A 24,667-nucleotide genomic window follows, 5' to 3' on the forward strand; every position below is an offset into this window, starting at 1 on the left:
GATATGTACCACGTCTTCTTTATCCATTCCTCTGTCGATGGGCATATATACAATGGAATATCACTCAACCATAAAAAGGAATGAAATAATGCCATTTGCAGCAATGTGGGTGGAACTAGAGATTGTCATACTGAGTGAAGTAAGTCAGACAGAGAAAGACAAATATCATATGATATTGCTTATACGTGGAATCTAAAAAAGAATGGTGCAGATGAACTTATTTACCAAAAGAAATAGAGTCATAGATTTAGAAAACAAGCTTACCCGGGAGGAAAGGAGGGTGGTGAGGGATAAATTGGGAGATGGGGATTGCCATATGCACGCTACTATGTTTAAAGTAGATAACTAATAAGGACTTAACTATAGCACAGGGAACTCTAGTCAGTACTCTGTAATGACCTATATGGGAAAAGAATCTAAAAAAGAGTGGATATATGTATATGTTTAACTGATTCACTTTGCTATACAGCAGAAACTAACACAACATTGTAAATCAACTATACTCCAATAAAAATTAAAAAAAATAAACATACTGGGAAAATTAAAAAATGAAGATGCACTTAAAGGTTCATTGATGATGGATGAATAAACAAAATGTGGTATAGGTATACAATGTGGTATTATTCAGCCTTGAAAAGGAAGGAAATTCTGACACATGCCACAATGTGGATGAACCTTGAGGACATTATGCTTAGTAAAATAAACTAGTCACAAAAAGAGAAAAACAAAAAATAAACAAAATATTCTATGCTAAACCATAACGGAAAAGAATATAAAAATAGAATGTATATATATATGTATAACTGAATCACTTTGCTGTTCAGCAGAAATTCACACAACATTGTAAATCAACTATACTTCAATACAAAAATTGATAAAAAGGGTATATGCGTGTGATTTACATATAAACATACAAAAAATATTCAGTCCCACTGATAGTTGGAAAAGTGCAAAGCAGAACAGTAAAGGGATGTAATTTCTTCGCTTTTAGGTTGGAAAATTTGCTAATATAAAATATGGGCCAGAGTGTGGAGAAATAGCAACTATATTTTTGATGGTACATTTTTAAGGGAGGGCATTTTGGCAATACTGGGAAAAGCATGTACCTTTTATTTATTTATTTTTAAAAATAAATTTATTTACTTATTTATTTATTGGCTGAGTTGGGTCTTCATTGCTGCACGCAGGCTTTCTCTAGTTGTGGAGGGCGGGGGCTACACTTTGTTGCGGTGTGAAGGGGACTCTCATTGCGGTGGCTTCTCTTGTTGTGGAGAACAGTCTTTAGGAGCATGGGCTTCAGTAGTTGCAGCACACGGGCTCAGTAGTTGTGGCATGCAGGCTCAGTAGTGGTGGCTCGCAGCTCTAGAGTGCAGGATCAGTAGTTGTGCTGCACTGGCTTAGTTGCTCTGTGGCATATGGGATCTTCCCAGACCAGGGCTCGAACCTGTGTCTCCTGCATTTGCAGGCGGATTCTTAACCACTGTGCCACCAGGAAAGTCTAACACGTAACTTTTAACACAGCATTTCCACTTCTCCTTGGCTATCTACTCTAGGAATTAACTCACTTGTATTGAAGGGTTTACACTGTAGCAATGTCGGTAATAAGAAAACTTCCAAACAACTTAAATGCTCACCCAAAAGTGAGCTATAGAGCACTATGAAGCAATAAAAAAGTCAAGTGGCTCAACATGGACTAAAGTAGAAATAGATACAATACTTAGAGATGACACATCAAGTTAAAAAGACAAGCTTATAATGCCATTTATAAAGTATGGAAAGAAAGAAATCCCACAAAACAAACTTCTATTTCTGTATGTACTTATAGATGCATGTAGATGCAGAGAAAAAGTTGGAAAGGATGATCGATACCAAATTACAGACAGCGGGAGCCGAGTGGTGGTGGGGAAATGGAACTGTGGGGGTGGTGGGGACATCTTGTACAGTGAGAATGTACTTGTGTATTTAATAGTATAATTTAATAACTCAAAATAGAAAAAGACGTAAATGCTGAGGCTTCAACTCCAGAGATTCTTCACTGGATGATTTTGGTGGGAATTGGTGTTTATTTTTGACGTCTTCCTGGATGATTCTGAGACCACAGTCTTGAATATTGGCTATTGGAGACCACGTAGTAAAGTCTTCAGTTCAGCTTCTTATGTGTTTTCTATAATATAACTCCCTGTTAAAATCTGGCATAGCGCTTGTTTTGGCAACAGATACGCTAAAACTGAAACGATACAGAGAAAATGAGCACCGGCCCTGTGCAAGGTTATCACACAAATTTGTGAAACATTCCATATAGTTGTTAAGATGGTAAATTTTATGCCATGTGTATTTTACCACAATTTAAAAATATAACAGTTTCATTTAATTAAAACCGTAGAGAAGGATTTCAATTAACTGGGCCCTTTGTCTCTAACTCAAATGTTGTCTGTCTCTGTTTAAATGAACGTTGGTTTTTCCATTCGTCTTCAGGCAAAGCTCTATCTTTTCTCACCGGTAGCATTTTTAGGTGTGAGGCATCTGGGCCTGTCCACGACCACCCAGCACACTGTGTCTCCGTGTCCCCTGTGCCATATTAAAGCACACGTCTTCTGCACACTGCTGCTCAGCCCCCGTGAGTCAAAGCAGTGTCCAATCTGAAGAGAGTTCCTTTTGATCTCAGGGAAGCATCCATCTACCCTCCAGTTCCCTAGCCTATTTTCTGTCCTGTTGGGAGCCAGAGAACAGAAAGAAAGGGCTCAGGTCCATGGCTGTGTCCGAGTGAAGAGACCACAGGAAGAATGTCCTTGTGAATAGGAGGCAGCTCACAAGATGCCGCAGCAGTATTGTTTTTGATTATAAGGTGCTGCCTGGACCCTGTTATGTAAATTATAGTATAAAATCCTCCAAATTCTGAATTCCAACACACGTGTGACCATAGGTGCTTCAGATAGGAGGGCATTCAGATTCTGAATCTGTACAAAAAAGCACTTAGAATACTAGTTCCTGGAATATAATAAACACATGCAAAAAAACTACTGTTATATTACATTTAGCCTGTCCCAGGGTGGCTGTTTTACTCATAACCCAGAAACCTTTGTTGTTTTCTGTGCATTTAAACTCAGGAGAAGCAAGCACATCACCCTGTGACCAAATGGGCGATGCCCCCACTCACCTTTAATGTAACAAGCCTTCCCTGTCTACTTATCATCTCTTTTTTGGTTTTCCCATCCCTACCATCAGTTAGCAAGACAGGGACTCAATGTCGTACTTATCAGCCGGACACTGGAAAAACTACAGGCCATTGCTGCGGAGATTGGTGAGTGACCCCAAGAAATAAGGGAGATGTTTGTGGAGCCTGCCAGCCAAGTCTGCTCCTGTCCTGCCTGTAGAGGCATCTGTCAGCATCCCTATGTCTGCTTTCTGGAGCCTGGGGTACCAGCCTCCTTTGGGGAGCCCAGTTTACAAAGTTAAATGCAGGATGTAAGTGGCTTTAGTTCGCTTTAGTTTAGTTCACCAGTGATTCTTCAGGCTGCATGAAGCAGGAGCAGACTCACCCCACAAATGGGTCCACTCTCTTCTTTGGTCTGGTGTCTTCATATCTAGAGTCAGACCCCTTCATCCAGAGGCCTCAGCTGTCTGATTGTTTCTGCTACTCCCTTCAAAACAGGATCTGTGTTTGGGACTTCATTTCCCTATGTCTATGCTGCGCTCCTTGCAGTAGGATGAGGGACAATGCTTACTGCTAGTTGTTAGATTAAAAAAAAAAAGATTTGATTCAGGGCTGCCATGTATGGTTGTGAAGGTTGTATACTATACAACCCTAAGAGACAGCATTTATATTATAATATTTTATTATTATGAGCCACTCTGAGGTATTCTTAGTTAATAATGATCATCATATCCCTTTCTGGGCCTTTGAATTTTAATAGTTAATTATTAATTTAGTAATTAATAAGCTCCTTAACTCAAAGGAATAAGTCTTCAACTATGAAGACTTGTGAAGACCATGGCAGGCTGTCTGGAGGGGACAGCCTTATTTCCCAGAGGGAAATTTGGAATAAGAGAAGGCCGTGGGAGGTATGGGGCTGAGCAGTCACAACGAGGAGGGTCAGTGCCCTGAATCAGTGAATTCTGCTTTTGTTTTCTGTCCGGATATCAGAAATAACTTCCACCAGGACTAGGACATTCTTGCCTGTTTCCCTCACAGTGCTACAGTGTGCTTTTTATCGTCCTTTTGAAAAGCAAGTAGTGTCTCTGAACGGCCCCCAAACTATGCCTTAAGATCACTTGCTCTAGAAATATTGGGTCTAACGCCAAAGCTGAGCAGGCAGCAGCTGGTGAAATCTGCCTGTCGCTTTTATATCTAAGAGAAAAGCTCCCACACAAGGCAAGTTCACATAGAATAGTGGAAAGAGGATTGAACTCGGAGGGAGCAGAGTGTGGGTGCCCTTGTTCAAGCTAGTAAGCTTCTCTGAGCCTTAATTTTCTCCTCTAGAAGATGGAGATAATACCTACTTTACAAGGTTGCTGAGAGAATTAAAAAAATATATTCTGCATGTAAATGTGTTATACATGCTGAAGTGTTTGATACAAAAGGTTTATGAGTGTTTGTGGAGAGGACCTGACACTCACTGATCAGAGGCATCATGCTTTGCTCTTACAGCCCTAAGTCCAGGGGTCTGAAACTTGAGCATGTACCACGGTCACCCCAAGCACATGTGAAAACAGCTTACCAGAGTTTCCTGGTTCAGTTGGTCTGGGGTGGAGCCTTCTAACAAATTCCCAGTGATGTGATTCCCTTGCTTTGAGAACCACCGCATTAAATCTGTTAGAATGCCTTTACTTGTCACTATAGTGACTCTTAGAATCACACAGAAACCATCATTCACAAATCTTTTAACACATCTCAGCATTTATCCGAGGCTATTTCTTGTTTCTAGTTAAGGCGATGGGCTGGTACTCTTAAGTGTCTGTTCAGATAGTATAGGAGCATTGGGAGAACATGGGCAAGAGGTGGATTTGGACCCCTGTTCATTAAAAAATATCTGTTGTCTCTAATGCAGAGCAGAAAATAGGAAGCAGTGTGAAGATTATACAAGCAGATTTTACCAAAGATGACATCTATGAGTATATTCAAGAAAAACTTAAAGGCTTAGAAATTGGAATTTTAGGTAAGTAAACTGCAAAATTCAAAGCTTGTTGTAATAAATCAGTGAAACAATTATCTTAGTGATACTTGATTATTCACTAGTAGCTTAAATTTAACCCATGACTGTAAGCTGTAGCATTAAACCAAATATTAAAGTTCAGTTCTTCAAGAGAAATTACTGGAGTAACAAATTTGTACATGACTTTGGAATGTAGCAAATCTACATATTTCAATCTTCCCGACCACATTTCCTAGTATTAAAATATTTTTCTTTCACTGAACTGATATTGACATTTGGCAGAAAGAGGGAAACTTTGGCTTAAGGAGTTATTTTAGCAAACAAACATTGCTGCGATTGATCCATGAAATAGTGAGTAGTGTGTTTATTTGAGGATTAACTTTCTCATTCAGGAAATGAGATACAATTTTTTTTTCTGTGATTATTTATAGACAATCTGTTTTGTAACCACATACACAGCACAGTGTATTATATATAGAAGGAAGATTTTGATTTCTTAAATAATTACATTTTTACTAATAAAAGTGTAAAATATATTGCAAGAAAACTGGAAAGAACAGATGAGCACATAAAAGAACTATGAATTTCTTAAAATCCTGATAGCCTGAGATAGCATCTTGGTACCTATCCTTCCAGATACATACATGCATATTTTCAAAATCAGGATTAAACTTACATACTGTTTTACAACGTTTTAAAAAAATCATACATCCCAAATGTTCTCCCCAGTTTTTAAAACTCTGAGCAGTCATAGTTTTGAATGACTGCTTTGCATCCCACCACCGTGATTCACTTTGTGCGCATTTTATTATAGGACTACAATTTTTTTCCCTCCCATTTCCTCACTGTTATCAAATCATGCCGCAATGAACAACCTTGTATATAAATCTTTTTGTACATGTTTCCCTGGAAAACTTCCTAAGAGAAGAAATCCTGGGTTGTATATGACAATTTTTAAGGCTTTCAATAGACATTTGCCACAGGCCCTTCTGACATCTTTTTGTTTTGCCTCTTTTGGTCAGTCAACAATGTTGGAATGCTTCCAAACCTTCTCCCAAGCCATTTCCTTAATACGCCGGATGACATCCAGGTAGGCCTATACTCTTCTTTGGATGTTTTTCTCACACCCGGTCCTGGGCCCCCTGGCTGGGTAATCACTAGGGCCAGGAAGGGATAATGGGAGTGCGGCCAAAATTCTGTATTCCAGGTGGATGACTGGAGGTCTCCCTTTCTTTTCACCCGAGTACTTGATACACAGTCAAGGGTACTGCTGTTCATGACTATCTCTAGGATAAGGACATCTTCCCTCTTCTCCACACATCAAAATTTACCTGTCCCAGTGTTTTGGGGCTCTGCACTTTGCTTTATAAGGGGGTAATTCTGCCTAACAAATTCATTGCTCTGAATTCAGTGGGTGAAGGGCAGCTCTTTGGCTTTCTTTGTCTTCCCAGGTAATAAGATTCGTTCAACTTTCAGTGTGAGGGAAATCCATAATACACACTCTGTGGTTGGGTGGTTGTAAGTTCAGCAAGCTTGACTCAGACCCATGACTGCTTTTGTTGGTTATGAGTAAATTCATGATGCATTTAACAGTCTTTGAAGGCACTGTATTTTGAGTCTTCCCCAGGCCCTGGGCTTTGAAGTCATGGGGTTGTACCAATTCTGAACAGGCCATCATGCCTCTCTTCCCCGATCCTCAAGTATTCCTAAGGTTCTATGTAAGCCCCAAGTCTACTGCACAGACAAATACTGCCAGACTGCTCAGACACTGCTGAACATCCTCACCAAACCTCTTCTGGCCACACATCTAACTGCATGGTCCCTGTTTCTGGCACAAGTCTGTGTCTCTCTGTTAAGCAGGTTCCTTTCTTGCTTCTCTTTATTTGTGTCTGCATTTGTACTTGTGTATGTGTCTGTCCCTCTTTCCCTCTCTGTCTTGGGTGATTCTAGCAGTTTCTTTATCTGGCCTCTGTAGCCCAGAACCTCTACCTTGTATCATACAACATTTCACCTTGCTAATCTCTATGCCGCTGTCTTCTAGACCCACATATACTAACCTCCCTTCCTTCAGCTGGAAATTAACCAGCTCCCTTTGAAAAACTGTATCTGTATTCCTCCCTAAATTTTCAAGGAAACTCTTAATTGACTTCTTTCAGGATCACATAGAATCATAGTGTGGATGTCAGATGTTTCTCAGTTCTAGTGCATTCTTGCTGAATATCAGTTAGGAGCCCAATTGGCAGCCTAAGTGGGGCAACCGCTCAGACACACACTTTTGCCCACTTCATGGTTCTTTAGCACTGTATACTTCTCAAGAAAACTTCTCAAATGATCCAGCTGATTTGTGATTGTGATTATTTATTACAGAGCCTCATCCACTGTAACATCACCTCAGTAGTGAAGGTATGTGATCAATGTGTGTGTTCAATGCATTAAAATGTAGTAGCTGTTGGAATTTGGCAAGTTAGGAGAATTGGCCCCTTCCTTGTAGATGCAGAATTCTTTAAAATTGAACTGTGCTTGATTGAGAGACCATGTAGTAGCCTTTTAATTGTCTTACCTGTTTTCACCAAGAAAATACAGTGGATTCACTCTCCCTAGCATCTGAATCCTATTTCTGCATTCATTTTTGTCATATGTCAGAACATATTAGGCCTGATGATGAGGAAACTTATTCAGGATTCCAAAGGAACTTAAAAAAATTAGTATCTTCCTCTGATTTTAGTCTTTGCAAATAGAGGAAAGCTCACCCTGTTTGGAAAAAGGGCAGAGGATATGGTTTGGATTTTATAGACTCTTGTTGTTCAAAAAATATTTGTTGAATTGAAGTTCAAGTTCATATGTACTCTGATCCCAGATCAGTTACTAGTTAATTGGACAGCATTGGGCATCCTGTTTAGCTCCTTTGAACTTCAGATTCTTCATCTGCTACTAAAAGAGTATTGAACTAAGTGATGTATCAGGTGCCATTCAGCCCTCAATTCCTTTTATTAGAATCAACTGCACAAGCAGTTATAGGCATGACTACCACAAAGCTATCCTATGCTGTGTCTTTGTGTGAATAAGAAAAAGGCAGACAAATTGTCTGGGCAGACAGTTTGGAGAAAGGTGCTGCTTAAGAGTGGACATAGCCCCACGCTTGGCGAGTAGATGATGCTTTTGTGTGAGCACAATGTTTCCTTTCCCTCTAAATGATGAGAACCCTCTACACGGCTTGTGAGTGAACACTGGGCTTTCAGCCCACACTCACACCTGCAGCTGGGCACCTTACTTGGTACGCAAAATTCAAAGCTGTGCAAGGCAGCCCTCGTAACCACTCTGGATGGTCCAGTGGAACTTCAGCAGTGAATCAGGTATGACTGATTTCATGGGACTGGGACCCTTGTTGGGGAGCAGTGGGAGGCTGTCTTGTCCTCACAACATGGACTGGCAGGGAAGAACTGGTTCCCTGGAGGAAAATAGGTTGCTATCAACATAAAAAGGGGGGATGAATGCTGAGCAGACCAAAAAGAAATTATTTTCAGGTGGATGAAGTTGAGCTGACAAAAACTATTTTCACCATTTGTTGTTTTTTCCTAAGTATATTGGTATTTTATAGTCTCCTGCTCAGTTTTTATTGGTACACACATTCTTTTTATGCTGAGCAATCAATGTTTTTTTAAAAACTCCGGTTGATGTAATTGAAGGTTTTATATGTCCCACTGTGGTCTGCAGCCTTACCAGTAAAATCTTTCACGTTAATTAATGTCTACATTGATCTTTCAGTCTTGGTCCTTTGGTCACAGGATTTCCCAAATGTATTTGACAACCCTCTGACTCTTTTAGCAGAGAAATGCTTTGATTTTCAAAAACATTATTTTATATATTGGTAGACACTAACTTCCTTAAGTAACAAAGAAAACAAATTGAAGTTTAGCTTCCAAGTACGCCATGCCCAAGCTGGCCATGCTGGTTGGAAGCATGACTAGTATCACTTAATTATTCCAAAGGAACCATCTGGAAACACTAGAGTTCTCTATCAAGGGCAGAGATGGAAGAATGAGTTTGAGGGCAAAGAGAAATTGGAGTAAGGGACTGAATACTGGAACCTTTGAGACAGGGACCCACAAAGTCCAGTGTTGTCTCTCTAATTGGGATCATTCACCCAATCAGGCTTTTGGGAGATTTTGAGACATGCTGTCCAACAATGCTCCAATTACATCCTTAATGAAGTTGGGAGAAGCAAGGAAAGGGTGCTGACATGATCCAGTCCTCATCCTTCTCTCACTTCCCTCAAAATCCAGGGTTTCAAAAGGCAGTCCAGTCTAGGAAGCCCCCTCCGCTCCCACGCCTGCCACTTCTCCAGAGGAGAGAAAACATTATCTGGAGGCTCCCAGGAATGGGCTTAGGAGCCTGTCTAGGAAATACAGGGCCCCAGACAGCATGAAAATATAGGCGAAACTTGTCTTCTGGTCCCCAGTGTCCTCTATTTCTCTGCCCCTCCACATTCATTTGGATCCTCTCTGTCTGAAACCTGCTCTCAAGATAGGGCCTGATTCCACTCAATTGCACTTTCAAGAATATTTCAGTCCACGGGTTTGCTCTTTTTTAATTCTTAAAGTGGGTGCCTTACAATTATGACATGAAAAGCTCTTTTAATGAAATGTTTAAGCTCCAGAACTGGCAGGGAAGACCTCTTCCAGGGACAGTAGGTTGGGGGTGGGGAAGGGATTTTTCGACGCTGCTGTAATTCCAGCAGACCAGCAGGCATGTTGTGTCTAGGGAGCTATTTCTCAGACCACCTGCAGGCTGCTAAGAAGGCTGCTGCTGAATTGATGTCCTTCTCCATCTCATACCTTGTATGTGAGATGCTCGTGGACACTTTTTAGTTTCCTGACAGTCCCCTAATTCTAACTCCTCTGTGAGTTTTATAATGGCCAAACTACTTTTGCCCCTCTCCCAGAACGAAGGGTATCTGGGGAGCCTCAGTGCTGGTCCCACAGCCATAAGCCAATTTCCATAGTTTTACACTCCCTTCATTTTCCAGGAAGGCTTCAGTTTCACGAAGAAGAAACCAGAGGCCTCTGAACTGTTTACTGTTTGTCTAGGTTGCCTCCTATGGGTTCCAACCAGACTCTAGTGTTGTCAGACTTACCTCCCATGAGTGTCAGCAGATTTTCAAGGCCAACTGAGAAGATGAAGCTCTTTCTCCAGTTTCCTCCAGCACCTACTTCCAAAGTCCCCACTACCCACTGCTACTTAGTTCCTTTGTCAGGGCTTAACTTTGGCCTTCTCTTATAGATGACACAACTGATTCTGAAACACATGGAATCAAGGTAAGGTCTTTCCTTGAGAAAGCGTGGAGAGCATGATCTGCCTGGCCTGGCAATCAGCTGACTTGGGGACCAAGGGGATAGGGTTCATCTGCTGCTGCTTAAACAAATAATTAAACTATGATGAAAGGACATGGAGATTATGGTTGAAAGCCTAACATTCTGGACCAGGCCAGCTCTGCAAACAGATAAGCATATTTGAAGGTCAAATGTAGCATATACCGGAGGGAGGAAGAGAACAGCAGTTTCAGCAGACATTGTATTAAAAGAAATTAACTCACAATGAGCGAAAAAGAAACTTCAGAAGTTGGCCTGAGAGCAAGACCATCTCTTTGTTATTATGCATTTCAGCTCTTGTCAGAATGAATACTACGATTTAGGGGTAAAAATCACCACCCCATCAGTGTCTCTATGTAGTTCATGTTTTAAATCACTCTATTACAATGCCCATTTGGGAGCTGGTTTTTCTCAGGTGGTATTCATTAAAAGCAAATGGTTGATAGTTTTATCTTCCCTAGAGAAAGAAGGGGTTTGGCCTCGTATTCCAATTTGCAGTTTCTTGGTTTTTCTGGATTGAATCCATCTATTTGGGAAGGATTAAGGAATTTGAATTTCAAAAGAGTAAGAACCGCAGGGACTTGTGTAGGGGTGCCTGTGTGAACAGATGATGGACCGTCAAATTCTACCCAAGACAGGATTCTACATATGACATCTGTCCTGTTGTGGGTCATCTTTATGAGTCAGAAGGGACCTTGAGCTCATGTGGTCACATTTGAGAGACAAATATCCTTTCCCCCTTGAGTCCTGTCTGAGCTGAGTTGGATCTCTGCATTTTGGTGGGGCATCTTTGTTGTAGCAGAGGCCCTGTTTCCAGTCATAAGCCCTTGAAGTCAACTGACCTCCGAGTGACATCACTGTGTGGTGTTGTAGGTCGTGATGGAGGTGAAGGTGCACCCACAGTTCTTGGAAGCAGAACCCTGAGCACACATGGAAATCCAGAGAGGATGGAAGTTTCCCAGCGTTCCCCTTTACTTTCTTCCTTCTCAACGTGTAATCAGGCAGCAAAGCAATCAAAACTTTGTTTCTTTGCCTTTTAGGCGGAAAGGTCTCATCTTGAATCTATCCTCCGGGTCAGCCCTCTTTCCCTGGCCTCTGTACTCCACATATTCGGCTTCCAAGGTGAGTGACAGATGTAGTTCAAGTCTCCTTCTCCTTCTCCCTCTTGTTTTTCCCATTTGGCATTTTCCTTTGGATCATCGGGCAAGGTGATGGATAGATTTGCCTAGAGGCACTCTTCTAGGTACAGGGAGGAGCTAGTCAGCCAGTATCTGGGTGCAAATTTGAAAAAGATGCTGGCCCTGGGCTGATGAAGCCTTGCAGCAGCGCAGCCGGGCAAGCGCAAGCCCCCTTGGAATTCCAGCTCCCACTCACCTCCTTGCCTGGGAGTCCTGCACTCCTCCTGCCAGCAAGTAACACTGTAGTTTCCTTCCATCCCAGAGACCTGGTGGGGTGTCCTCTTGCCCTAGTCATAAAACAAAGCTTTGGAAGAGCGGGTGCTCTGGATGAGGCAGAGCTTCCCCTGGGTAGGGTATCCATATGCAGTAGCCCTAGGTTTGTATTTATTACAAAATGTTTGTTCGTGCTCATTGAGGGAGCTCTTTCCAGACCAAGAAATGAAGTTCTAACTAACTCCCCTCAAGGCAAACTGCTGCATTTTAAGGTGAAGCAGATAAGCTCCCTGTGGTGTCTTTTGAAATCCGAGCGAGTTGGCTCTGACAGAGAATCAAGTCCTTATGTGTTTCTCCTTCTTGCTCCAGGCTTTTGTGTGCACATTTTCCAAGGCACTGCAAGCCGAATATAAAGAGAAAGGAATCATTATCCAGGTGAGGTCCACAGTTCTGAGTCCTTGGGAATGGGAACTCTAGATCTCCATGGAGCTTGGGCCACTGCTTCCTGCAGGACAGGCTGTGCATATGTGACCAGGAGAGAGGGTCTGGATGACACCATGTGAGTTCCAATGACCATTGAGGTGGCAGTGAGGCCACCATGGTGATTTTGCCTGCTGCTGCCCTCACCATGCTGTGGGTGCTGGAGAAGGACATGGGGTGGGATGAGTGAGTGCTCAGAAATGCTTGCTACCTGATGCTGCGTCAGGACAGAAATTAGGGTCTTGTCTAACCATCCTTTACTCTCTGACCTAGATATGGGGGACAGGCTCATGTGGGAGGAATGGTGGAGAGGGAACAAAAGAAAACTGCCCACTTGGTCAATGTTGGAAGAGGGAAGAGGGTGTTTCACTTGGGGGCTGTTCATCTGTGATGGGGCACAGAGGTCCCCACAGTTCTTGAGCAGTTGGGGAAGAGCTGCTCTGCTCTCCCTTTCCTCTATGATGACAGAGCAGTCATGGAGTTGACCTTGTCCTAACTGTAAACAGAGCTGGCTTGTCACTGCTGTCTGTAGGCTGAGCAATGTGACATGTGCTTCCTTCAGCAACACAGTTTACTCTGAGTGGTTTCTGGAACGTGGAATAAACAGTTTACTGAGGTTTTTTGTTAATTGTTTGGGAAGAAGTTTGATGACATACTATTAGAAATGAAAAAGGCACACTCGGTTATATTTTTAAAATTACTGCTGTACATACTGATTTTCAATTAAAATACCCAGGTAAGAGTATCTCAGGTGGCTGATCCTATAAATTAACCAGCTATAGGATGAAGCTTATTTGATAGGCAGATATGAATTAATAGTAGGAGCTTTGTAAATAATATCTTCCCATAGTGAGTGATTATAACAGTGCTGTCACTAGACTATAGTCCCATTCTCTGCCCTGCTGAACTATAAAGTCTCACCTATCAGAGGTTTTTCCCTTCTATCCGTTCTCCAGCTCCCAGCTGAGGATGGATTCCTTTTGCAACAGCTCTACCCTATATAGGCTAAGTTTGCTGCAGTAAAAAATAATCCCTAAAATCTCACTGGCTTAAAACCACAAAGATTTATTTCTCATTCATGCTACACATTCACTGTGAACTGTCAGAGGGGATTAGCTCTTTGTAGTGACACAGGGACCCAGGCTGATGGAGCAGCTGCCATCTTGGATATTGTCAGTTGACATGTCAAAGAAAAAGTGGTAGGAGTTCAAGAGACTTGCTTTGATAATTACGGGCTCTGGCTCAGAAAAGTCACATGTCACTTTTGCTCATACTCATTGGTCAGATCTGATCACATGGCCCCACCCAACCACAGGGACCCAGGAAGTGCAATTCTATCCTGTGTCTGGAAGAAAGAAGAACTAGACATGTTTGGTGAACAACACTAATGATTACCATAGCCACTTGCTTCCTAGCCATGTGACACTTTTAGCATCATCTCCATCTTGATAATTGTGGGCCAGAGATGCTGCAGCTGCTAAGTTAGTTCTGTGGTTCTATGGGGCAGAAGGTGTGGGAGGAGGTGGAAAAGGGGAAGGGAGCCCCTTTCACCATGCAGAAGCCTCAGAGCTTCTCCCAGTCCTGGAAAAGATGCTGTGACGTTTTGAAAACCAACTGGTCTCTCCAAACACACGTGTAATTGGTGATCAACAAATATTTGTAAAATTCCTGAGGAAGCATGTACTATAGACTTGGGTTTGATTTTCAAATCCCAGCACTGTCATTTATCACCTGACTGATTTTGGACAGCCTGCTTAAACTCTGTGAGCTTGTTTTCCCATCTGTTAAAAGGGGATTATAGTAGTTGCTTACTTCTCTGGGTTAATGTGAAGAAGATCCAATGAATAAATAAGTATGCAAATTTAACCAATATCTATTGAACTCTTGTTTTGTACATAAAGGTATTTTGTCAACCAAAAGTCACTGTAGGAATGGAAACACTTTTTATTATTTCCCTATCTGAAAACTGGGTTTGAAAATGCAAGCTTCTTATATTTTTCTAAGGAAACACTTTGAGATCTTTGGAAGAAAAGTGTTATACAATATAATAACTGCATTAATTTCCATGAGAATCAAATGAGTTGAATTGACTGATGTGCATTCTATTCAATTATGAAACAATGCAATTTCAAGTGTGTTGAGAAAAAAAGGGATGTGACAAAAATTTCAAAGGTGATGTGAAGAGAAAGAAAACAAAACAGGCATGGATCTTTTTTGTTTGTTTGTTTGTTTGTTTTTCCTAACAATGCCAAAGTCTCTGTGTCTGGGAATAAAGTAAGAAACCCCATTATGAAACCTCCTGCCAGACCACAAGGTGGTGAGACCACCAGTGGAAACACGGTATTGGGTTTTCAGGGTGGAGTGTGCAGTTTATTTTCCATGACAAGAAAGATTATGAGGTATGTGCCACTCCTGGCTCCTAACTGAAGCGTGAAAGTGGGAATCTAAAGTACTTGGAAGTGCTGCAGTTTGGGTATATGTGTTAGAAATAAACTTCTGTGATAGGGTTGCCAGATAAAACATGGGACATCCAGTTATATTTGAATTTCAGATAACAATCTTTTTAGAATAAGCATATTCCATGCAATACTTAGGGTATAATTAAACTGAAAAATTTTCCATTGTTTGTCTAGACTTCAAATATAATTGGAAGTCCTGCATTTTCCCTTTCCAAGTTGGGGAACTGTGTTCTAAGACAGAGCTCATGTCCTCATTCACCCTGTGTGCATTTGAACCACCTGGTGTTGTGTGGCTAAGGCCTCATCTTGAGTTAGTTGCCAAGTTACGCTGAAACCAGCCTTTCTGATTCCCGGCTCTGTGCTAATTCTACATCTTTAACTGTCCTCTTATCATATAGTATGCTGAGATTTTTTAAGGGGAGAACAGAGTCAGAACATGAAGGCATAGTAAAATGGGTGTTAATTTCTCAGGGCTGGGCAGATTGCTCCTGTGTTATGGTCTCTCTTTGCCCTTGTAGGTGCTGACCCCATATGCTGTTTCAACCCCAATGACAAAGTATCTAAATACCAACGTGATAATCAAGACTGCTGATGAGTTTGTTAAAGAATCCCTGAATTATGTCACGATTGGAGACCAGACCTGTGGCTGCCTCGCCCATGAAATCTTGGTAATTGCTAACTTCTCCTTTCTTCAAGCAACGGAGGACAGACATGCAGGTGGCCCTAGCAGGGCTTAGCCAGCTCTTGCTTGCTGTTGGAGCTTTCAGCCGTTCGCTGTCACGCATAGATAGTGATGCGAGAGCTATGCTGCTGAGGGTTATCCGGCCTGTGAAGAGGAGCATTTAGCAGGGGGAAGGAGAAGCTGGAGGGCTGGCTGCCCAGCCTATAGATTACTCCGAAGCTGGCAAATCTCACCCTTGGCTGCCTCAGAAAGTAAGGCGGCTCCCAGAGCTTTGTGAAGGTCAGACCAAAACACAGGGTGCTTCCTTGTAGCGGCTGTCAATGTCCTTGGCCCTCTGTGCCAGTAAATGTTTAACTATCCAGAAAAAAACAAACAAACAAAAAGGAAACAAAATACCTTGATTTGTAGCATTTGCTGATTTCCATGACTGATGTTAAGCTCCCAGTGTGTTGTCACTGCGTGTGAATTCAGGAAAAGAGCTCACACTTAACTCTCATGAGCAAGTACAAGCTGGTTCCTGTGCACCACAGACTCCATCAAGTATGGAAATAAAGTCTGAAGTATATGGCGTGAGGAGTTCTCACTATCCCTGGGCTGCTTCCAGGAAAAAAACACACAAGAAACAGGTAGACTTGAATTTTACACTAATACTGAAAACAAATAAACAGTGTCAGGGTAGTTCTGTTTCCAGTATCACCAAAGGATTTTAGACAGATCTTTACCTTCCCTTCGTATGTCAGCTGTCTCCTCTGCCTCATATACTTTTCTATTGTGGGAATTAGGCTTCTCTATTTCTCTCTTTCTCTCTCTGGTGCATGGGTCAATGCACTAAATCCTCCAAAAGCTTTCAGCTATCTCCTGGGACTCAGTACTGGGACTCCTGCAAGAGACACTGAATTGTCTTAAATGAATACTTGCTACTTTTACTGTAGCATCTCAGCAATGTGCAGAATCACTACTTGAACACACACTGCAAAGTGGACAAGCAGGAAGAATATAAATTCTTTATTTTGTGTGTTGCTAATCTGGTTTTTCTTCAGACCACTACTTGCTGCATGGCACGAAAACAAACTAGTGGAATGTCTAATGAGTTTAAACTTAGTTTGATCTGATAATCTAAACTGTCCATTGAGGAAATATACTTTCCATTATTTAGAGAAAAATGTCCAGTCTTGCCAGAGTGTCCCGTCTTCCTGCCTCTCTCACTAAGATGACGCTGGGGAACGAGTCCCTACGATCTTCTGCTGGTCCTTAAGTGTGTGTGGCTGGTGTCCCTCATCTATCTGGTGCTTGCTCACCTTGCTGGTTTATGTCTGGGGGTGGGGGGCGGTGAGGGGAATGACTCTTTCTGTCCTTTTGGCTAGGCCACTGTACTCCCCAGTACTGATGGCTACAGATCCCTGAATCTCTGCTACCTCCCTCATCCAGCCAGAGGCCAGCTGTCCATCTCTAGCTTTGGTTCACAGAGGCCCTCTGCCTCTCTACTTTGCATCAGTACCAATTTGAGTCTGAGGGATGCTGGAAAACCAAATCTTAGCACCTACCTCACCACGCTGAGGTACTGTTCTGTGGCTGCACTCCAGAAGAGTGGAGGCAATAAACTCTCCTTTGCCACCTTTACTTATTTATCACACTTCCTTATCCTTCACTCCAGGCCCCCAGACCTCCAGCCTAAGCCCAGAGGACACATGTATCAGAGGACACACATCTGGCTATGTCTCCCTCTTTTTCTCTTCTACTTCCCACCATCTCCAGGGCAGAAAAAGTGCAGGCTTTTTGTATGCTTTCCCAGAATCACATCCTGTCCATCTCAGAGGGATTTAGCTAGCTCCAGTGGATAAGACATCCTCTCCACCCCTTAGAGAACTCTGTACTTTTAGTCCTCCAGGATATTGATGTTTTAAATGGAATCCATTAGCATTTAGAAAATGTTTTCTTGAGACAATAGCATGGTTTGCAGAATTATTGTCTTGCTACATACTGTAATCCAATTTTAGATGTCAGCAGTTGAATTTTTCTTTTTTAGTTTTCTCTTTGATTTCTTTTGTAATGAATTCTAATCTCTACTCATAAACAGATGCCAAAAACAGTAGGAAAAAGCCTTTGTGCCTGGTGAAGCAAAAGAGAAAACAAAGGAAAACACATACATCATTAAAACCATTAAAACTAATTTTGAATTTGCTAGGGTTTAGAAAGATCATTGAACCTAAAGTTATGGGTAATCAAGTAGAATCAATCAGTAAACAAGCAAGCCTTCCATTTCAAAGAGGTGAGGCAAAGACAGGATGCTCTCTACCCCCAGGAGTTTGGGGGCAGCAACTGAGGTGGGACTGGAGCCTCTACCTAAGAATCTGTGTGGAACTTGGGGCTTCATAGTTACCTCACTTAATCCTTCTAAACATCTCATGAGACAGGACATTTGGCTCCCCTTTTATAACTGAGGAAACCAAAGTTCAGAGCTGGATCAGATCAAATGAAGCTCAGATGGATTAGATGATCCCAAGACCACCTGGCTGGTAATGATGAAGCAAGTGTTTAAGTCCACTTTTGTCTGATGCCAAACCTTTCCTGGTTCCTTCTACATGGTTCCTCCAGATTGGGAGAAGGTAGTTAAAGATGGGGATAGGAGAGGGGGCCTTTTAGAACATTTTCTGGGGACCTGGGATGTCAATTTATTTCATTTATGGCTGACTTCAGTAAGCCAAACATTTAGTTAAAGACAAAGCTAATGGAAGGTCTTGATTTTGCTGTGAAATATAAAAAGCTCTGGCTGGGAGGAAAATGAAGTTCTTGAAGAAGTTGCATTGATTCATAGAAGTGGCCAGTGGAAGAAGAGTTCTACTTTGGTTCCCAGAAACCATCTTTAGTTTCCTGCTTTGGGATAACTCAGAGGAGTGCAAAAACCTGAAGGTTGAAGAATAGGAATACTCCCTACAAGGCTCAAGTTTTCCTCTAGTTGAACTACTGTTTTCCAGAGTGGCTGCACCAATTTACATTCTTACCTATAGTGTAGGAGGGTTCCTTTTCTCCACACCCTCTCCAGCATTTATTATTTGTAGACTTTTTAATGTTAGCCATTCTGATTTGTGTGAGGTGATACCTCACTGTAGTTTTGATTTGCATTTCTCTAATAATTAGTGATGCTGAGCATCTTTTCATGTGCCCATTGACCATCTGTATATCTTCTTTGGAGAAATGTCTATTTAGGTCTTCTGCCCATTTTTTGATTGGGTTTTTTTGTTTTGTTTTGATTTTAGTTGTTGTTATTGAGTTGTGTGAATTGTTTGTGTATTTTGGAAAGTAAGCCCTATTGGTTGCATTGTTTGCAAATATTTTCTCCCAGTTCATAGATTATCTTTTTGTTTTGTTTATGGTTTCCTTTGCTGTGCAAAAGCTTATAAATTAGATTAGGTCCAATTTAAATGTTTTTGCTTTCCTTTCTATTGCCTTGGGAGATGTTGGGAGTTTTTTGATTACAGATTCAACTTCATCGCTGGTTATTGATCTGTTCATATTTTCTATTTTTTCCTGTTTCTGTCTTGGGAGATTGCATATTTCTAGTTATTTGTCCAATTTTTCTTGCTTGTTGATTTTATTGGCATATAATTGTTTGTGGTAATATTTTATGATCCTTTGTATTTCTGAGGTATTGGTTGTAACTTCTGCTTTTTCATTTCTGATTTTATTGATTTGGGTTCTCTCTCTTTTTTTCTTGATGAGTCTGGCTTGAGGTTTACCAATTTTGTTTATCTTTCGAAAGAAATAGATCTTAGTTTCATAGATCTTTTCTATTGTTTTTTAGTCTCTATTTCATTTATTTCTGTTCTGACCTTTATTATTTCTTTTCTCATACTAACTTTGGGTTTTGGTTGTTCTCTTTTTTTAGTTCCTTTAGGTGTAAAGTTAGATTGTTTATTTGGGATTTTTTTTGTTTCCTGAGGTAGGCTTATAACACTATAAACTTCCCCCTTAGAACTGCTTTTGTTATGTCCCATAGATTCTGCATCATTCTGTTTTTGTTTTCATTTGTTGCCAGTTTTTTAGTTCTTCAGTGACCTACTGGTTGTTTAGTGGCATATTGTTTAGCCTCCATGTGTTTGTGTTTTTTGCAGTTTTTTCTTGTTGATTTCTAGTCTCATAGTGTTGTGGTCGGAAAATATGCTTGATATGACTTCAGTCTTCTTAAATTTCCTGAGACTATTTTGTGACCTAGAATGTAATCTATCCTGAAGAACTTCCTTGTGCACTTGAAAAGAATGTGTATTTTGCTGCTTTGGGAGGAAATGTTCTATAAGTTCATCTGTCCTAATGTGTCATTTAAGGCCTGTGTTTCCTTATTGATTTTCTGTCTGGCTGGCCTGTCCATTGCTGTAAATGGGTTGTTAAGTTCCCCTACTATTATTGTGTTACTGTCAGTTTCTCCCTTTATGTCTGTTAATGTTTGCTTATGTATTTATGTGCTCCTATGTAGGTTGCACATGTATTTACAATAGTTATATCTTTTCCTTGGATTGATCCCTTGATTGTTATGTAATGTCCTACTTTTCCTCTTATTAAAGTCTTTGTTTTAATGTGTATTTTTCCTGATATATTTATTGTACCCAGACTTTCTTTTGATTTCCATTTGCATGGAATACCTTTTCCCATTCCTTCACTTTTGGTCTGTTTGTGTCTTTAATTAATTAATTAATTTGGCTGCACTCTGTGGCTTGTGGCATCTTAGTTCCCCAACCAGGGATCAACCCTCGGCCTGTGGCAGTGAAAGTGCTGAGTCCTAATCACTGGACCACCAGGGAATTCCCTGTATGTGTTGTTAGATCTGAGGTGAGTGTCTTGTAGGCACCATATATACTGGTCTTGTTTTTATATCCATTCAGCCACTTTATGTCTTTTGATTGGAGCATTTAATCCATTTACATTTAAAGTAATTATTGATATGTATGTTCTTTTTGCATTTTGTTAATTGTAATTGAGTTATTTTTGTAGTTCTTTTTTGTTCTTTTCTACTTCTTTTTTTGCTTTCCTTGTGACTTGATGACTATCTTTAGTGTTATATTTTGATTCCTTTTTCTTTAGTGTGTGCATATCTATTATAGCTTTTTGGTTTGTGGTTACCATGAACTTTCTATATAGCAATCTCTATATATACATGATTGTTTTAAGTTAATGATCTCTTAAATGTGAACACATTTTAACAACCCTGCATTTTTGACTCCCCGCCCTCCATATTTACTGTTTTTGACATTATAATTTGCATCTTTTGTTTATCCCTTAACTACTTATTATGTATATAGATGATTTTATTACTTCTTTTTTTAACCTTCCCCTCCTAGCTTTACATGTTGATTTACTACCTTTACTGTATGTTTGACTTTACTGATAAGATTTTTTTCCTTTTATATATTTCGTATTTCTACTTGTGGCCTTTTCTTTTCTGCCTAGGGAAGAAATCCCTTTAACATTTTTTATAAAGCTGGTTTCATGGTGCTGAACTCTAGCTTTTGCTTGTCTGTAAAACCTTCATTCTCACCTTCAAATCTGAATGTAAACCTTGCCAGGTGGAGTATTCATTGTGGGGTTTTCCCTTCATCACTTTTAATACACTGTGCCACTCTCTTCTAGCCTGCAGAGCTTCTGCTGAAAAGTCAGCTGATAGTCTTTTGGGAGTTCCCTTCTATGTAACTTGTTGCATTTCCTTTGCTGCTTTTAATAGTCTCTCTTTATCTTAATTTTTACTATTTTAATTACAATGTGTCTTGGTGTGGTCATCTTTGTGTTGATCATGTTTGGGACTCTCTGTGCTTCCTGGACCTGGATATCTGTTTCCTTTCCCAGGTTAGGGGAGTTTTCAGCTCTTATATCTTCAGATATCTTCTCTGTTCCCTTCTCTTTCTCTTCTGCTGTGAACCTTGTGATGCTAATGTCAGTATTCTTGATGTTGTCACAGAGGTCTCTTAAACTGTTCTTATTTTTTAAAATTCTTTTTTCTTTTTTTCTGTTCAGCTTCAGTAATTTCCACTACTATGTCATCTGGTTTGCCGATACATTTTTCTGTATCCTCTAATCGATTGATTCCTTCCTGTGTTTTTTTATTACAGTCGTATCCTTCAGCGCTGTTTGGTTCTTTATATTTTCTAACTCTTTTTAAAAAAACTTCTAACTTCTCACTCTGTTCATCTTTCACCATTCTTCTCCTGAGTTCTTTGAGCATCATTACCTTGAACTCTTTACCAGGTAGATTGCTTATCTCCACTTCATTTAGTTCTTTTTCTGGGGGTTTATCTTTTTCTTTCATTTGGAACATACTCCTCTGTTGCCTTATTTTGCCTAACTTACTGTTTTTATTTCTATGTATGTGGTAGGTTGGTTACATTTCCCAATCTTGGAGAAGTGGCCTTTTGTAGGAGATGTCCTATGTATCCCAGAAGTATGCTACCCTCTGGTCAAAACAGAGCTATATGCTCCAGGAGTGCCCCCATGTGGGCTGTGCAGGCTCTTCTGTTGTGGTGGGCTGATTACTGTGGGTGGTCTGGTAGGCTTGGCTGGCCTCCTGTTCTGTCCTTTGTGGAGACTGCTGGCCACTGGTGGGTGGGACTGGGTCATTAGGTGGCTGGCTTTGGAGCCCCAGGGGGTCCTGGGCTAGTACTGGCTTACTGGTGTATGAGTCAGACTTCAGGGTGGCTGGTTGCAGGGCTTGGGGGTACCGAATCTAGTGTTGGCCTACCAGTGCCTGGAGCTGGTTCCTCACATGGCTGGCTGCTGAGGCTGTGGTGTCCCAAAGCTGGTGTCAGCCCTCTGGTAAGTGGGGCCTGATCCCAGAACAGCTGTGAATCCCAAGGTGTCTCAGAGCTGGTGTTAGTCTGTTGATGGATGGGCTAGGTCCTGACATGTCAGGCTGTGAGACTTTTGTGTTCTTGGAACTGGTGTCTATGTGCTGGTAGGTAAGACTGGGTTTCAGGGCTAGTGACAGCCCACTTGTGGGCAGAACCAGGTCTTTGGGTCTCTGGCTTCAGGGCCTGTGGGTTCTGGAACTTGGCCTGCTGGTGTTCAAGGCTGGGGCCCAGGGTGTCCTGGAGCTAGTGACGGACCACTGGTGAGGCAACCTGGGTCCCAGGGTTTCTGGCTGCAAGGCCCTGGGGGTCCTTTGAGTTGGTGTTGGCCTGCTGGTGGGTGGGTTTGGGCCTGACAGTTGGCTGTGGGTCCTTGGAGGTCCTGGAGCCAAGGCTGGTGCACTGGTGTTTGGGCTTCTGCCCTGGTCCCCAGAGTGTGCGAGATTTGGTGTGTGCCCCTTAAAAGTGGAGTCTCTATTTCCTAACACCCTCTGGCTCTACTGAAAATAAGCCTACTGACCTTCAAAGCCAAACATCCTGGGACCTCATCTTCCTGGTGCCGGACCCTCTGGCTGAGGAGCTCATTGTGGGGCTCAGATTCCTTGCTCCTTGGGAAGAACCTCTGCAATTGTAATCATCTTCCCATCTGTGGGCCTCCTACCTGGGGGAATGGGTCTTGACCATACCACATTCCACCCCTCTTACTCATCTTTTTGTGGTTCCTTCTTTATACCTTTAGTTGTAGGAGATCTTTTCTGCTAGACTCCAGGTCTCTCTCATCAGTAGTTGCTCTGTAAATAGTTGTGATTTTGGTGTGCCTGCAAGAGGAGGGGAGCTCAGGATCTTCCTACTCCAACATCTTGGCCACCCTCCCATTCATTCACTCTTTTACACATTCAGGTATTTTCTTAGTGCCTACTATACCTCAGGCATTGTGCCAAGTGATGGAAAGCATTTCTGATTCTTTCCTGGCATCTCGTTTTAGTAGAACCTTGATAGAAAGAAAATGAAGTCACTGGGAGATGAAGCACTGGAAAGAGAAAGTGCTCACTAGGAGAAAGAAGAAAGGGAGGGTGTTACTATGGACAGAATGCTCTTAATTTAGAAATATCTCACAGCTGTTCTGACCAGTGACTGCTTTGGTTTCTGAGAAAACCGTGTTTTCTGAGAAAGTGTCATAGACATTTAAACTTTAACAACTACTTAAGAGATCTGGGACTTAATTTCAGCCATCAGACATACATTTTAAAAGATGATGAGTATAAACTGAGACGTTTTGCTGCCACTTCCTCGCTCTTCTTTTCTCCCAGACACTCACCGTGTTTTCGTCTATTAAAGGCAAGCATTCTGAACTTGATCCCATCGTGGGCCTTCTACAGCAGTGTGTTTCAGAAGATGTTCCTGACCTGCTACATGGACTTCCTCAAACAGAATGCCAACATCAGATAGTCCTGGTGGGCTGATGTGCCGTCCAGCTTTGCTTTCTTCACCAAGTTCTGCGCTGGCCACAGAGGACCCAGGAACACACCAATACCTGTCACCTCCCTGAAGCTGGAGGGCCCACGTCACAGATCCAGTATCTAAAATTCAACTTTTCTTTTCTTTTTTTCTTTTTCTTTTTTTGCAATTTTACTCAAGTCTGGAGATCTTTGGGAGAGTTGCGATGTAAAAACATGTGTTGTGCGATGGGCTTTTAATAGTTAGAGAAGGTGAGGGTGCTATAGGTAAAAGTGGAACATTTTCTGTATGGGATTATAATATAATGTGGTGAGAAGAAAGCCTCTGATTCTTTGGATATTGAGAACAATTGTATCTAGTAATCTACTTTTATAGCTATATTAAAGAATGTCTGAAATTACTAAACTTTATCAAGACTGCCTGTAGTCCTAGAGCACTCACTGGTTCTCAAACTATCCTCTTCAGAGACCCAGGAAACTGTCTAGGAGAAAGGGTGGGGGCAACAGCTGCATCAGGACAGTTTCTGGGGACCCCTCATTTCAACTAATGCAACACCAGATTTATCTATTTCAGTTTTATTTGGGGTTCTATATAAGACTGTGTTTACAAAAATAAAAACAGAAAATATGCTGTTAAAAGTAGTCTAAAAACCATTGCTCAAATGCAGTTGATATCTGTAGAAATGAGGTTTTTACAGATCTCCAGCTCTTGGGGCGCTGGACTGAAGGCTTTAATTGTCAATATATATGGGGTGGTGTGTTGGGGAACTATTATCCTTCAACTCTTGAGGGAGTTGGGGGAGGAACTTGCCAGCTGGTGACCCTGTGTTGTCTGACATCGATCAA

At 41.5% G+C, this 24,667-nt stretch overlaps 1 protein-coding gene and 1 non-coding gene across 2 annotated transcripts in view; both read left to right on the plus strand.

Moving 5' to 3' along the window:
* HSD17B3 (hydroxysteroid 17-beta dehydrogenase 3) overlaps positions 1–24,465 on the plus strand; it is a 42,080-nt gene extending 17,615 nt beyond the window's left edge. Inside the window, exons 3-11 of the mRNA XM_057723735.1 lie at positions 3,226–3,301; positions 5,049–5,156; positions 6,176–6,243; positions 7,521–7,556; positions 10,434–10,468; positions 11,563–11,644; positions 12,283–12,348; positions 15,371–15,520; positions 23,703–24,465. Of these exons, the coding sequence (XP_057579718.1) occupies positions 3,226–3,301; positions 5,049–5,156; positions 6,176–6,243; positions 7,521–7,556; positions 10,434–10,468; positions 11,563–11,644; positions 12,283–12,348; positions 15,371–15,520; positions 23,703–23,813 (732 nt within the window). The 3' untranslated portion in view covers positions 23,814–24,465. The remainder of the gene's footprint in view (positions 1–3,225; positions 3,302–5,048; positions 5,157–6,175; positions 6,244–7,520; positions 7,557–10,433; positions 10,469–11,562; positions 11,645–12,282; positions 12,349–15,370; positions 15,521–23,702) is intronic.
* LOC130847308 (U6 spliceosomal RNA) lies at positions 2,202–2,304 on the plus strand. Its single transcript, XR_009052080.1, has one exon. It is a non-coding gene; the product is annotated as a U6 spliceosomal RNA (small nuclear RNA).
* Positions 24,466–24,667: the final 202 nt, after the last annotated feature.

The sequence above is a fragment of the Hippopotamus amphibius genome, chromosome 2 (genome assembly GCF_030028045.1).
Source record: "Hippopotamus amphibius kiboko isolate mHipAmp2 chromosome 2, mHipAmp2.hap2, whole genome shotgun sequence".
Taxonomy (NCBI): Eukaryota; Metazoa; Chordata; class Mammalia; order Artiodactyla; family Hippopotamidae; genus Hippopotamus; species Hippopotamus amphibius.